Source organism: Lycium ferocissimum, chromosome 1 (genome assembly GCF_029784015.1).
Source record: "Lycium ferocissimum isolate CSIRO_LF1 chromosome 1, AGI_CSIRO_Lferr_CH_V1, whole genome shotgun sequence".
Classification (NCBI taxonomy): domain Eukaryota; kingdom Viridiplantae; phylum Streptophyta; class Magnoliopsida; order Solanales; family Solanaceae; genus Lycium; species Lycium ferocissimum.
This window is the reverse complement of record NC_081342.1, coordinates 2,946,999-2,962,083: the sequence shown is the minus strand read 5'-3', so window position 1 is coordinate 2,962,083 and position 15,085 is coordinate 2,946,999. Positions and strand designations below refer to the sequence as shown.

The window sequence follows — 15,085 nt, the reverse complement described above, 5'->3', positions numbered from 1 at the left end:
AGAGCTAGCTTTCAGGGTTGAATTAGGCACAAAATTCAGTTCTTTATAATTTTTACAAAGGGAAAGATTTGGAGAGAATTTTTCTTCCATGTTTTCAAATGTTTCAAGATTTATGGTTTCATTTTCGATAGTTAACTGGTCCTCAATCTATTCATTCTCATTGATAATTATACATTCATGTTAGATCTTTCATTCCGTTGATGGATTCAATTTGACTTCATTGTTCTCCGACAAATTCAAGCGACACAAGATAACCCTGCAAGCAATTACTCCTTTCGTTACATTTGAGGATGGGTTATTTTTACAGAAAGAGCCCAAAATGGGGGTACGCTCTTTTTTTTATACCACGAATGGGTATTTCGTTGGTTATCCAACGAAATACCCAGCATTTACTGTTCATGGCAGTTTTTTTTTCAACCAAAAATATTTTTTTTTTTTTTTTTTTTTTTTTTTGCATTTCGTGATGCTATTCACGAAATAGCATTAAATTTTTTTTTTTTTTAATTTGGTTCATACAAAAAACGAAATTAAAAAAAAAAATTGTCCTATTTCGTTGGTAGTCCAACGAAATAGGACAAATTTTTTTATTTCGTTTTTTGTATAAATGAAATAAATTTTTTTTATTTCGTTTATACAAAAATGAAATAGGAAAATATAATAATTTTTTTTTTTGTATTTTTACTACTAACGAAATAGTATTTGGCTCATACAAAAAGGGAACAAAAATGACTCAATAAAAAATCAAATGAACCAAAATACCCCAACAAAAAAAAAGAGTTACAAAACTACCTTTAGCGCGAAAAAATCGCTAAAGATTTTTTTTTTTTTTTGCATCCGGATGGAAAAAAAAATTTGGTAAACTTTTTTTTTTTTGTTTGAAAAAACTTAGTGTTTTTCATACTTTGACCAACGATTAGCTGTCGAGACTCCGAAAACGTCAATATTTTATATAGGGTGTTGAATGTGGCCCAATACATCAAGGATACATAGACGTTGGATAGTCATTTTAGGTTGAAAAGGTGCCGATGGTTTGAGTATTTGAATTTTAGTCAACTTTATATGTCGAGAAAATTAGTCGGCTTTATTTTCAAAAAATTGAAACGCGAGAAGTGAAATTGACATTCACGACTACATTACCACGGGATTTTTACGTTGAAATCTATTGCGTATCATCATCTTATAAGTAAATAAAGCCGAAAATTTCACGCCAATTTGGGGAAAATTGAAATTGAATGGGATAAAAGGTGTTTAAAAAAATCGGCAAAATTTCTCGAAAAAATACGCAAGTTAAAAAAAAAAATGCTTTATAAAAGTTATGACCATCTAAAGTTTGGTAGACCACAAATTAGTTTTCACCTTATATTTTTTAGAATTAGAATTAGATTTATATTCAAAATAACGTTATGTCTTGATTAAAAAATAACACGCTTAAATCAAAACCTTAAAAAATAAAACAATTAAACTTTAAACAAAATTTACTTCGGCTACCTTTTCCAACCCTAAAACGACGATCCGAAACGTCCTTTGTATTGAGCAAATGTTATCGTGTTCTATATAAAATTATATTTTCCTATTTCGTTTTATATAAACGAAATAAAAAAAATATTTTAAAAAAATGAAATTAAAAAATTAAATATTTTTGTCCTATTTCACTATGCGAAATAGGATAAAAAATATATAAATATTTTTATCCTGTTTAGTTGTCCAAATTTTTTTTTTTTAATTTCGTTTTTGTTATCTATTTAATGCTATTTCTTATTAATAATTTAAAAAAATTATTATATTTTCCTATTTCATTTTTGTATAAGAAATAAAAAAAATTATTTCTTAAAAAAAAAAAAATTGTTTAAGTTTATACAAAAATGAATTATAATTATTTTTTTTAATTTGATGGATTCAATGAAATAGCATTAATTTTTTATTTTTTTACTCATAACAAAAGCGAAATTAAAAAAAAAAATATTTTTTTTGTCCTATTTCGTTGGACTACCGAAATAGGACAAATTTTTTTTTTTTAATTTCGTTTTTGTTATGAGCCAAATAAAAAAAAATTTAATGCTATTTCATTAAGCACAAAATGCAACCAAATTTAAAAAAATTATTATATTTCCTATTTCATTTTTGTATAAACGAAATAAAAAAAAATTATTTCGCTTACACAAAAAAAGAAATTAAAAAAAAAAAATTGTTTAGTTTATACAAAAATGAATAGGAAATATAATAATTTTTTTTTTAATTTGATTGCATTTCCAATCAAATTTTATTATATTTTCCTATTTCATTTTTGTTTCATTTTAAAAAAAAAAATTGTTTCCGTTTATACAAAAATGAAATGTCATTTCGTGAAATGCTTAATGAAAATAGCATTAAATTTTTTTTTTTTTTTTTAATTTGATAACGGCATTAACAAAAGCGAAATAGGACAAAAATATTTATTTTTTAATTTCGTTTTTTTTTGTTAATCTTTGTTATCAATTAAAAAAAAAAATTTAATGCTATTTAAATGAATAGCATCACGAAATGCAAAAAAAAAAAAAAAAAAAAAAAAAATTTTGGTTGAAAAAAAAAGCATATGAACAAATGCCGGTATTTGTTGGATAACCAACGAAATACCCATTGTCTTAAAAAAAAAAGAAGCCATTTGGGCTCTTTCTTATTTAAAAATAACCCATTTTGGCTCCGGACTCCATTTATACGTGTCTTATAAATTTGACCTAGCATAGAGTTTGAGCAAATTAAAATTTGAATCTTGTGGTCTTAAACTAAATATATGTATATTGTACCAAAGTATCTGTAAATCTTGTGATCTTAAATATGACAAGCGAAATGTTAAAGTTAAAGAGTTACTAAATATAAAATGTGACATTTATTTTCTAAACGAACTAAAAAAAGATGATACACAAATTAAACAACCAAGTGCTAATCATGTTCTCATTAAATGAAAGCAATAAGATAAAGAATTCTATTTATTTTGTCAAAATAACCAAATTACAAAGATGAGATACAAGATTACGAATATCACCAATCGTAGTATTTGGTTAAAGCCCATGCCGGTGGATTAACCATCTTGGCTAAGTAGAAACCATCTGATTTTACCGACCAATAACATGTAGAAGTCTGATCTCCCTTGCCTTGCTTAATACATCTAACTGGATCATCAAATACATTAAAAGTTTTCTTTTTTGAACCCCACCCAAAATCACAATAAAAAAGAGTAGATCTAATGAAGTTCTCATGAAATGCGAAATTCCAATTTTGCCCTGGAAGAAGTTTGTGAATTCCAAGATCATCCTCTTTAGATTTACAATGAAATTGCAATGGACTTGAGTTTGCATTAGCAATATACACATGATATGTCTTTTGTGAAAGACTGGTAACTTCAAGAAAAGTGAGTGATACTAAGATTATAAAGAAGACAATTTTCTTCATAGAGACACTCATTTTTTACACTACCTTTGGATCCTCTTTATAATTACAGAAGAAGTTGAAGGTTTGTACTTATATATAGTTGAAAGAATTGGAAACAATAGATGGTGTTTAATTATTTAGAATAGCTTTCCACAAAAATATTTCTAGTTTAGTTTTTTTGTTCAATTAACGGTGATGTTTTGATCAGTTTCATTTGTATCCATCTCAACTATTTTTATCGGATACCCACTACCCCCTCAAGACATGCGAGGGGTGCTTAAAACTCTGTCCATCAAAATTTACCAAAACTTCTTTAAAACACTAATCTTCTAGTTACTAACACCGTGCACTACCAAAAAGGAAACAAGAATTCGTTATGGAATTTGCGACTAGTATATCGCCAGATAGCTAATAGGTAATAAAAATGTCTATAATCCCTCTCTAATATGTCTTTTAATAGAATTGCTGATTTTTTTTTTTTATTGTTTAATTGAGAAGAACTAAACTAGGGATATATCAGTTATCTTCTTTTTATCTTGTCTCAATTTTGAACGTGTAGACTAACACATTAATAAAAGGATGAGATACAGAGGGAGCTTTTTTGTGTGTGGGGGTGTGTGTGTGTGAGGGTGGGGGGTTTTGGGGGTGGGGGTACAAATCACAATAACATAACATGGTTTTTATTCAATAAACATTATATTTTTGTCTAAACTACAAGAAGGTAATATAGCTAAAATTATGACCAGTCATGACGCTTTATAGTACATCTATTTGCATCATTAAGCACATAAAAAATGTTCTGCTTTGGATGCCACCAAAAATGATAAAAGAAAAGAATTCTATGAAATAGATGCTCTTCAAATTCAAAATCGAAATTTTGATCATATAAAAGATTAGATATCCAAGATCGTTATTTTTGGATTGACACTGAATTCTTAACGGGACAGAACTATTTTGCAAATTATTAATAAATGAGCCCATCTATGACTTGCTATGCAGTCCCACTTTTATGAAATGAAAAAAAGGAAAAGATACAGAAGAGTAGAATGAAGATGGGAAACTTACATAAATGACTAAATTTTGGAGGCTATTTTTTAGGTATAGTTATATTTTTAGTAATTACATTTCCAGCTTCTGACCAGGAGCCTTTGATAGATTCTGATGGAGTATTCGCGCGCTACAGTAGATTGTATTCAAAATTCGGCTGTGTCACTTTTTGGTGTATTCAAGTTACATTTCGTTGTATTCAAGTCAAATTTCGATGTATTCAAGTTAGATATATTCAACTAAGTTGTATTTAAGTCAAATGTATTCAACTCAACCGTATTCAATTGTAGCTACTTTTACACTGTATTCACTTTATTATATTTAAAATTGATTGTATACAAAAAAACATCCTTCAAAATACAAGAAACAAAAATACACCCCAAACACATTTTTGCACTAAAAATTAACGAATACACCCAAAAACTGAATACAAGAAATAAATCTCACTCTATTCATTTGTATACACTTCAAAATTCACTGTATTCATTTGTATACAAGAAATAAAATTAACGAATACACTCAAAACTGAATACAAGAAATAAAATTCCGGTCAGATCTAGTTGTTTCCATCCAGATCTAACCGCTGTCACCATCGTCGTCATCAACACCGGATTGTATTCAAAAATAGAAAGCCACTTCTCGCCGTATCTCGATGTTTCCGTCCGTACGCCATCGAATGTCTGTTGTTCGCATCAGATACAACAACTATTAACGCCGGTCAGATCTGTACAACAACTCCATGAAAGCGCCATAAAAAAAAAAAAAAAAAAACCTCCGTTAATGCTCCAATAGAGACCAGCGGAAATATAACAAAAAATCGACCGTAAAAACCATTAGAAACACCAAATAAACTGCCAGAAACAACCCCAAAACAGCCACCACATCTCCTCTCTCCAACCATCATAAAACTCATGCTACTGCTCGGTACGAGGGCTCATTATAAAGTTGTTTTGTTGTGTTTGAAACGGTTTCTTGTTTTGAAATGTTAGTAATTGAAAGGTTACTACTTTAGTTTTAGTTTTGGGTAAGCAATAGAGTTTTGAATGTTGAAAAATTGAAATGTTTTAGTGCTATGTTACTTTTGCTTAATTTATACCATTACAGTTAGAGAAAGAGAGGGAAGAGAAGATGGAGTGGCTGATGTGGCGAAGGGACGGGCAGTGGCGATGGTGTGGCTGCTCCGGTTCACCGGAGCCGGGGGAAGTGGGGGTGGGGGGGGGGGAGGGGGGGCGGGGAGGGGGATATGGAAGGGTAGTGAATAATGAGATGATGGATATTCTACTTTAAATATATATGTAGCTATTAATTGTATTTAACATATTACTTTTGGCTATAGAATGTAATTAATCTAAACTATAGCTACTAAATCTAAATATGTGCCAGAGTTAGTTATGCCATGTAGTTATCCCAATGAAGATCATAGTATTGATCAATGAATAGTTGTTTCTGAGAAAACATCTTTACTATGTGTAGGATATATATATATATACACACACTCACACACATATATACACACACATATGAAACAGTAGGAATAGTAAATGTATACTTATAACTTTGGAGATTATAAATTCGACTAATCAAATAACTAATATTGCAGTGTCTGCAAGAATGTTGTTTACCCTATTACTCTTTTGAATTTATAGAGATTGTCTATGATATACTCTTATAAACATCTTTTTTTTTTTTTTTTTTAACTAATTCATCTTTAAACTCCAAGAAGGAATTTAGTCATGTATAACTTAGTTAAGGAAAAGATAAAAGTTAATCTGTTCGATAACTCCATTAACGCAATTAAAATGATACTTTTCGCAGAATGTGTCAAGACTTTAAATGACAGATATAACAAAGCGGAGGAACTTCTTAAATACTCCTAAAAGGAAGGATATGAGGGGAGGGATCTGTACTCTGTAGATATAGAGCCAAAATTTTTAATTTATGAGTTTTAAATAATATATTTTTTTTTTTTTACTTATTGTGTTACAATAAACTATTTATACATATTAAATGAATATTTAAAACAGTTGGTTAGACACTGAGACTTCTCTATAACAATCATCTCCTACAATAATATTTTACTATAACGGTTAAATTTTCCTTGAAATCGATTTTTCATGTTATGTAACATTATATATATATATATATATATATATATATATATATATATATATATATATATATATATATATATATATATATTCTTTATAACAACCAAAAAATATCCGAAAAACAGCATCATTATAAAATATTTGTATTAGAGCCAAAATAATTGAATTCTACCGAACCAATAACATTCTACTAACTATTAAAACGCGTTTGGCAGAAGGAAAAGTTGAGACAACGTAAACATACGAACCAAGTGGCTTCCTTCTTCCTTCCCAACAATTCAAACTAAACTTTCACACGGTTTCAATGTTTGACCAAATGGTCTCTTCCATACAAGTACTTCCAATATCCCTCTACTAGTTGTCACATTTATTTTTTAATGACTTCTTCATTCTCTCCATCTCCATGAATAATATAGGGATAAAGCTTCCTTCTTTTCTTCAAAAAAAGGAAAACGAAAAAGAAGACAAAGAAAAATATCTAAATTATCTCACAAATGGAAGTTCACTACTAGAAGAACAACTTTCATTTTCAAAAAATGGCCACCAAAAAATACCCCTTAGAAGCTTCACTGCAGAAGAAATCATCAATTCAACAAATGGATTTCAAGAAAGTGTTGGCCCCTTCTTATACAAAGGTAATTTCAATGAGAAAAAAGTGCTAGTGAAAAAATACGAGAAAAAAGCTACAATGAAACGTAAGCATGACCATGTCATACGTGACATAGTAATTTCTAGTGAAATGAGTTACCACAAAAATGTTCTCAAAATTATAGGCTATTGCTTAGAGTTTGACAGGGTAGCTTTGGTTTACGAATATTCACAATTTGACTATCTCTTCAACTGTACTGAATTCTTGACATGGGAAAAAAGAGTTAAAATTGCTATAGATATTGCAAGTGTGATTCTTTATCTTCACACTGAATTTCCAAGACCAATTATTCATAGGAATTTAACCTCCAATAATGTGATTTTGGACCAAAATGGGGTTGTGAAATTGTACAATTTTGAATGTTGTATACCACTTCCAGTTGGTAAAGTACACGTACAGGATGAGTTAATAGGGACAGTTGGTTACTTAGATCCTGAATATGTGTGGTCTAGTAATGTTACACTAAAATCAGATGTTTTTAGCTTTGGTCTGTTTATGCTTATGTTGTTGAGTGGGAAAGAAATTAAGGTAAATCATGAGGGAAAATATTATAGTGACGATTATGGTTTGATTTCTTTGGAGAATTATGCATCACTATGTATTGAGAACAATAAGTTAGAGGATAATCTTATTGATTCCAAGATTTTGCAAGAGGAACAAAAGAAGTTGAAGGCATTTTTGAATTTGGCTTTGAGATGTGCTAAAAAAGTTGGAGAAAATAGGCCAAATATGATTGATGTTGCTAGAGAGCTTCAAAGAATCAAGAAGGGTGAGTTGCAAGCATTGTTGCCTACAATGGAGTGTCTTATTGTCTGGAATTGAAATATTGAAGCATAGATTGTTTTTAATTTCTATGTGAAGACTCTTAATTCATTGATATGGGATAAACATTGTGAATATTTTGTATATCTGAAATGTAAGGGCTAGCTTTAACCAGGAAAAAAAGAAGGCCTAGCTTAGCATATTGATCTATCTTGATTCTGATTAGAATGAGAAACTTCTAATCAGTACCCAGTTTAGGAGTCAAAAGTATTGCAAAGCTTATATGTCACCAACTGCTAAAAAAGGCATGTAAATTAGTTCATAGACATAGAAAGAAAAGCATGTAAATTAGTTCATAGACATAGAAAGTCTTTGCTATCCAAGCTCTGTATTTTTCTCTCATCTCAACATTCAATTTACAACGAGCATTGACGTGTTTTAATGGATATTGTAGATATAAATAGTTAAATGCAATATTCTCTAGCTAAACCAGATTTATTCCATGAATGGGCTAAACAACATTCATGATTCATCACCAATGGAGCCTCGGGAAGAAATTTAAGTAACTTGATTCTGATTAGAATGAGAAACTTAATTTCTAATTACATAATGGAGATGCTTCAGGATTTAACTGGATTATTCATTTCAAGTAATCTAAGAGAGGAAGTCATTATGTGCTTTCTTCTTCCTCTATTTAACTCACTTGCAACCTTTCACCCAGATATAAATCAGAAAATAGATATGTATTCTAATACACACATCAAGTATCTTTCCGAAAAATCCTAAGCAAAAGGGGTACAAATACTGACCTGCATGTAAGACTTCACCAAAGGAAAATTCAAGATATGAAGAAAATTAAATCAGATCGGTGAAAATGCCATCACCAAGAAATGAATGCAACAAAGAAGAAAGAAAGAGAATAAGTAAAACTCACCAGACATCACAAGTACAACAAAGATAAAAAAATTACATACTCATCAACAAAAGAATTTTCAAAGTGAAAGATTGAAGTACCTAGAAAACAAAAGAAAGTTGAGATACTCACAGACAGAGATGCGTCTTCGAGTGAATGGGAGCATTGTGTATTCAAAAGTTGAGCAGACTGAATTACAGGAGAAAGATACACGTGTTGAGTTAGGCCCAACCCTATAGTACAATTTGTACTTCTTGTTGTACAATCTTTGAGTGCTGTGTTCGTCCCACCAAACTATGGCTTATAATATATAGAAATACCAAAGGTCAAGATAACCTCAATTATTTATTAACTGACTTTATGCTTGAGCCCAATTACTCAACTAATTATAGTGAGGATGAATTTTACCAGTTGAGGCCATGAACTCTGCTAATAATCTAACACTTTAAATAAATGAATTTGGTTGAGTCTCAAAGGAAGAAAACAAGTGTCTTTATTCACAGGGTAACAAACACTTCAGAAAAATCACAAACTATGAAGATAAAGGCTTAAATTTGCATCACCAGCAACATATTAGACTTGAATCCTGCAATTTTCAAAAATGAAGAATTAAAGTTAATTAAGAGCTTTAAGGATGAAGGAGGTAGAATATATACATTGATATATATACAATAATCTTTTGAAAGATAAAGATCAAGTTGAATACCTGGAGGTTACACGCTAATATCTTTTCTTGTGTTTTTTCATTGTAGTAATAATTTTGTGTTCCAATTCCTCAATCATCCTCGAAAACCATGCTGGACTTTGAGTTGACAACATTATGTATATTAAAGATAGTCCAATAATTAGACCACAACCGTAACCCATGAGAACCACCTGCCAACTGATCATTGGTGAATCTCCTTCTTCTCCCTGATCTAGCTCAACTGGAGTCATTGCTTATGGTACCCCATCATCACCGCCACAACTTTTTGAGAGTGGAAATCCACATAACCCATCATTCCCTTTGTATGAATTATTCTCAAATGTATCAAATTGTTTTCCTTTGGGGATGCATCCAACAAGATGATTGTGAGAGAGATATAAGACTTCAAGTGATGTGAGGGATGCAAGCTGTTGCGGAATTTCTCAGCCAATTTTGTTAGATGAGAGATCCAGTGATTCAAGTACAGATAGTTGTCATAGTGATGCTGGTATATGACCTTCCAAGCCATTGTGAGATAAGTTCAACATATGAAGCCCAATGAGATCTCCAATAATACTTGGAATATAACCTCCAAATCTATTGTTAGAGAGATCTATAACTATGTTTGTTGTCAAAACACGAGGAAGTTCAAAATCCAATCCCTGTGTTGTCACTATCAAAGAACTTGTGTAGTAATAAGCAGTTACACCTGCTACATACTCTCGGATTCCACTATTCTCATCAATTTTTTTCATAGCTCGAAAATTCTCAAAAAGGCTCACCGGTAATTCTCCACTAAATCCATTGGATGAGAGATCTATTATTCGAATTTGAGCAAACAAGTTTTCAGCCCTTGAATATTTTATGGGCCATGCAACTTATTTGATCTCAAACTTAAAATCTTCAAATCGTAGTGGGTTCCCAACCATTTGGAAATGTGTCATTCAACTCATTGTTACCTAAATCAAGCAGTTCCAAACCCTTGCAATTGATCAAAGATTGTGGCACTTTCCCCTGTAGCTTATTCCCATCCAATTTAATGATCCCGAGTGTGTTTTCCAATATTAATTGTCCCACTTAGACTATTGTTGCTTAAATCCAAAAGCCAAAGCTCACTCATCTCACCCAAACATTGGCGGATTATTCCCTCCAAGTTATTACTTCCCAAATCTAGCGTTGATAGTGTTTTCAGATTGCAGATAGTTGTCAATCTGTCCACTAAGATTATTTTGAGAAAGGAGAAGATTAGACAAGCTCTGCTGGTTTAGGAGTGACTTTGGAATAGGACCTTGCAGCTGATTGTGTTTTAAAACAATTGTGCTCAATGTTTTGGACTTGAAATCCTGAATTTTAGTGAAATTGTTCTTGCTTAAGTCTAATTCACTTAGTGAAGGAAGGGAGAATATACAAGAAGGTATTAGACCAGTTAGGGAATTGGATGAAATAATTAAGGATCCAAGTTGTGTCTAGCTTTGATTACAAGATAAGCACTCAATTTGGCCATTCAAGTTGTTTCCCCTAAGTGATAAGTAGTCAATACTGGTGAGATTCCATATAGGTTTAGGAAAGGGCCCTGAGAGATTGGAAGAATGCATGTCCAATGTTTGCAGTGAAGTTAGATAGCTAAATGATTCAGGTATCCTACCGGTAAAATTCACACCTCCAAGATATAACTCCATGAGAGATGCACTGCTATTCCATTTGGTTGTGGGAAACCCAACAGTGAGCTGAGTATTGTATGATAAAACAAGAGATTCCAAGTCGGAAAGGTGGAAAACTCTTTCGGGCAATATACCAAATAACTGTGTGTCCCCAAGCCTTAGAGTTGTTAAAAAAGAAGAGAAATTTAGAGGAATGGTGGAAGAGATGTTCACAAAGCTAAGGTCAAGCTCTCTTAATTGGGTCAAGTTCTTAAGGAGCAGTTCAAAATTGTGAGGTCCTAATCTAAGCCCAGATGGATTAAAATTCCCTATACGAAGAACGTATAATTTTGAAAGATGAGAGATTTCAGAAGGGATTAGACCAGAAAAACCTGAATCCCCAAATCAAGATGTGTCAAACTAGAAAACTCACCAAATTTAGGCGAAATGAGCGACCCGGAAAAATTATTAAAAGACAAATCAAGCCTTTTGAGATTGGAGAGTTGAAAGAGGCTACTATTAGAATCAAACTTGCCTTGAAGTTGGCTGCAAGTGAGGTTAAGCTCAATCACTTGTCCAGTCGTCTCCTCACAATAAACTCCATCCCATTCGCAGCAATCTGTGCTCTTGTTCCACGTAATTATTTTTGGATGAGAAAATTCACAAAAATCAGAAGCATTGGGATTTATGGTAAACATGTGCTTGAATTGAAGAAGAGCAAGGGCTTGATCATTGGGGCATAAATGAGGTAAGGATGAAGAGGAAACAAGTTGACAAAGAAAGGCTATATATAGCAGAAACAACGCAAGTATTCCATAACCCATTTTTGTTACTAAAAAGATCAAAATTGAGTTGGTAGAGAAGAAATCAAGAAATTTTTGCTCTGTTCGTCTATTCAATAATACTGAGTTATATATAGCAGAAAGCAAAGAAAATTTACTACTGTAGCTTTGGAGTAGTCAATACGAGGAAGGTCACCTAGTCATTTTCAGTTTTAAAATTTTGACTGGTTAGGATGAGGACTTGGGGTAAAGACCTTGACTTACGAACCAACATACTTTTCCTTTACTCTGCTTTCACTATACAATCAAGAATCTCAATCAAGTTCAGAGAAGGTTCCTAATATTTTTCATCAGCACACAGTATTATTGTAAGGTTCCATTTAAATCAAAGTAGAAACCGTCTACAATTCAAATACAATCCTAAACAAAGAAAATTGTGTGGAGAATTGAAACAAACAAAAATAAATAGAGAGATAAAAGAGAAGAGAGAACTTTATCTTTTTTCATCTTGATTTTACTCTCAGATCACCTTATTACTTGTTGATTAATGGGGTTTTCAGCTTGCTGGGTTAAGCTTTTGTTTTACTGCTTATGGTTAAAGTTTCCACCTTCTTTATTTGGGTCTGTTGACTTAGTCAAATATTGTTTCTTGTCTTTTAATTGCACGGTTTGCCCTTCAAATGGGCTGGACTTTGATTTTTACCCCTCAAATGGGCAAAGATCCCTAATTGCATGGTTTGCCCTTCAAATGGGCTGGACTTTGATTTTTAAGTCTATCTACTTTTTTAGTAGGCGTTTTTTTTTAAGCCACGGCATAATTTTTTTTCTAGTAGTTGAGCCTGGTTCGTATAAAAAAATGGGTAGACTTATTTTTGTTTAAAGGCAAGCAGATATTTTTTTTAAACAAATGAGGCAACCCACTAGCAAAAAAAATTGTCTCGTGGCTTTAAAAAATAAGTCCAATATGAACCCACAAACTCAAAATCTTAACACTGACCTGAAACAAAAAGAATTGGATCAACTATAAATTTCATATGAAACAAAAACATCAAGCAAAGAACAAATACAAAAACTGTGGTGAATTTAAACAAGCAAAGGGGCACAGAAAAATAAATAAAACAAATAGAGAGAAAAAAAAGAGGAGAGAAAATGTGCTTTGTAGAAAAGTATTGATTTAGTTAAGTGGGCCCTGTGTTTCATTCATAGAATTGATAATTGATTTCAATTGAATTAAGTTGAAAAAAGATAAAAATTTATTTGATCAAATAAACACCATACTTAGACTCCTTTTTTTCGAGTATGGGTCAAAGTTAACGGGTGGGTTGCGTAGATATTGGGCAAATGTTTAAGAAATGAGAAAATGGTCCTTAATATATTGGCTTGACTTTTGGTCCTTGATATACATTTTTTTGCATGGATTTTCCTTCAAAGGCGCTGATCTTTAATTTTTGCCCCTCAAATTGCTGGTCTTTAATTTTTGTCCTTCGCTTAAAAAAGTGGCAGAAAATATCCCGAGAATCTGGGTTCGAACCCTCGCTCAGTTAGAAGAATATAATTTCACAAGGCAAGGCTTCACGAAAAGTCTGTCTTAATTCGGGGTTTGCCTTAAGGCAAAAAAAAAAAAAAAAAAACTCTACTTGAATTGCCTGAATAGGCCTAATTTTGCAACGAAACTCTGCCTTACGTTTGTTTTTTTTACTGAGCCGGAGTTCGTACCCAGAACTTCGGTGTATTTTAGGCGAAAGGCAAAAATTAAAGTTAGACCCCTTTTTTCAAGAGATTTTTTGTGGGTCCACCTAATCTCAACTAGCTTTCTTTTTTTATTCTTAAAAAAAAAAAGATCTTCATCTTAAAAAAAAAAATCTCCTTTATTCTGCTTTCTCTACACAAAAAAGAATGACAATTAAGTTCAGAAAAGGAGCCTAATTCTGCAGTTGCTCTACCACTGGGTGTAACCCATGTCTTCATTTAGTTTCCAAGAGCACACGGTATTTCAAAAAGCCCCTCTTTGATCAAGATAACTTTATCTTTTTCATCTTAATTTTACTCTCAGATCACCTTATTACTTGTTGATTAATGGGTTTTTCAGCTCTCTGGGTTAAGCTTTTGTTTTGCTGCTTATGGTTAAAGTTTCCACCTTCTTTATTTGGGTCTGTTGACTTAGAGCCCGTTTGGATGGGCTTAAAAAAAACAGCTTATAAGCTGAAAATAGCTTATAAGCTAAAAAAGAATAAGTTGGGGTAGCCCAATTGTTTTTTTTTTTTTTGGCTTATAAGCTGTTTTCAGCTTATAAACTATTTTAGATAAGCTAAGCCAAACGGGTCTAATTTTTTTTTTTTGGGCTTATTTCAAGCACAAAATGGCTTTAACCTGGCCTTAATGAACAAACACTCAAAAAACCTAAGAACAGCTTATAAGCCAATCCAAACGGGCTTTTTGTATACATTTTTAAATATACATTTATATGTACCCCATGTACTTGTTCTCATATTTTTGAGGAATGTAAAATCTTTTATGGTATCAGTCGCTCAATTAGGTCTCTCCTTATGATTCCAATGTTGTTTTTTTCCCTTCAGGTTCATCATCATGGCATCTTCTTGTTTAACAGGGGTGGATGCACCGTATGTTAGACGGATTCTGCAGAATCCATTAGTTTTAGGCCAAACTTATATGTGTATGTATATATAATGAAATGCGTGTTGAAAGAAATACAAATACAGATCCATTACAGTGAAAACATCAAATAGTTAGGAACGTACATTTAGTCATAATTGTTTAAGTGTGTGTAGAAAATTAACTTAATCGAGCACTGAATTGTAACCTTAAAACACCCTGTCAGAATAATCTAAGAGTCTTCTAGCCTTGTTTATCGTTAGATGTCGTACTAATGGAGTCACATGCGTTTATATAGATAGGTTATGGACTTTTAGACAAATACTTTCACCTTACGAACTTCTCAATAAAACGATATAACCCTGGGGAATCTAAATAATTGCTTGAAGAACAAAAGATCCTGCAGGCAATTACACTCTCTCTTTACTGCATTTATGTGTTTTCATTTGATTGAACACAGTTTAGGAAAATAAATTCT

The 15,085-nt window shown here is 31.8% G+C and overlaps 1 protein-coding gene and 1 pseudogene across 1 annotated transcript; one reads left to right on the top strand and one right to left on the bottom strand.

The window, feature by feature from the left end:
* Positions 1-7,251: 7,251 nt before the first annotated feature.
* LOC132060932 (non-functional pseudokinase ZED1-like) lies at positions 7,252-8,034 on the top strand. Its single transcript, XM_059453824.1, has one exon. The coding sequence runs from the start codon at positions 7,252-7,254 to the stop codon at positions 8,032-8,034; it is 783 nt and encodes a 260-aa protein (XP_059309807.1).
* A 950-nt stretch (positions 8,035-8,984) lies between these two features.
* On the bottom strand, positions 8,985-12,598 carry LOC132057668 (receptor-like protein 9DC3; annotated as a pseudogene).
* Positions 12,599-15,085: the final 2,487 nt, after the last annotated feature.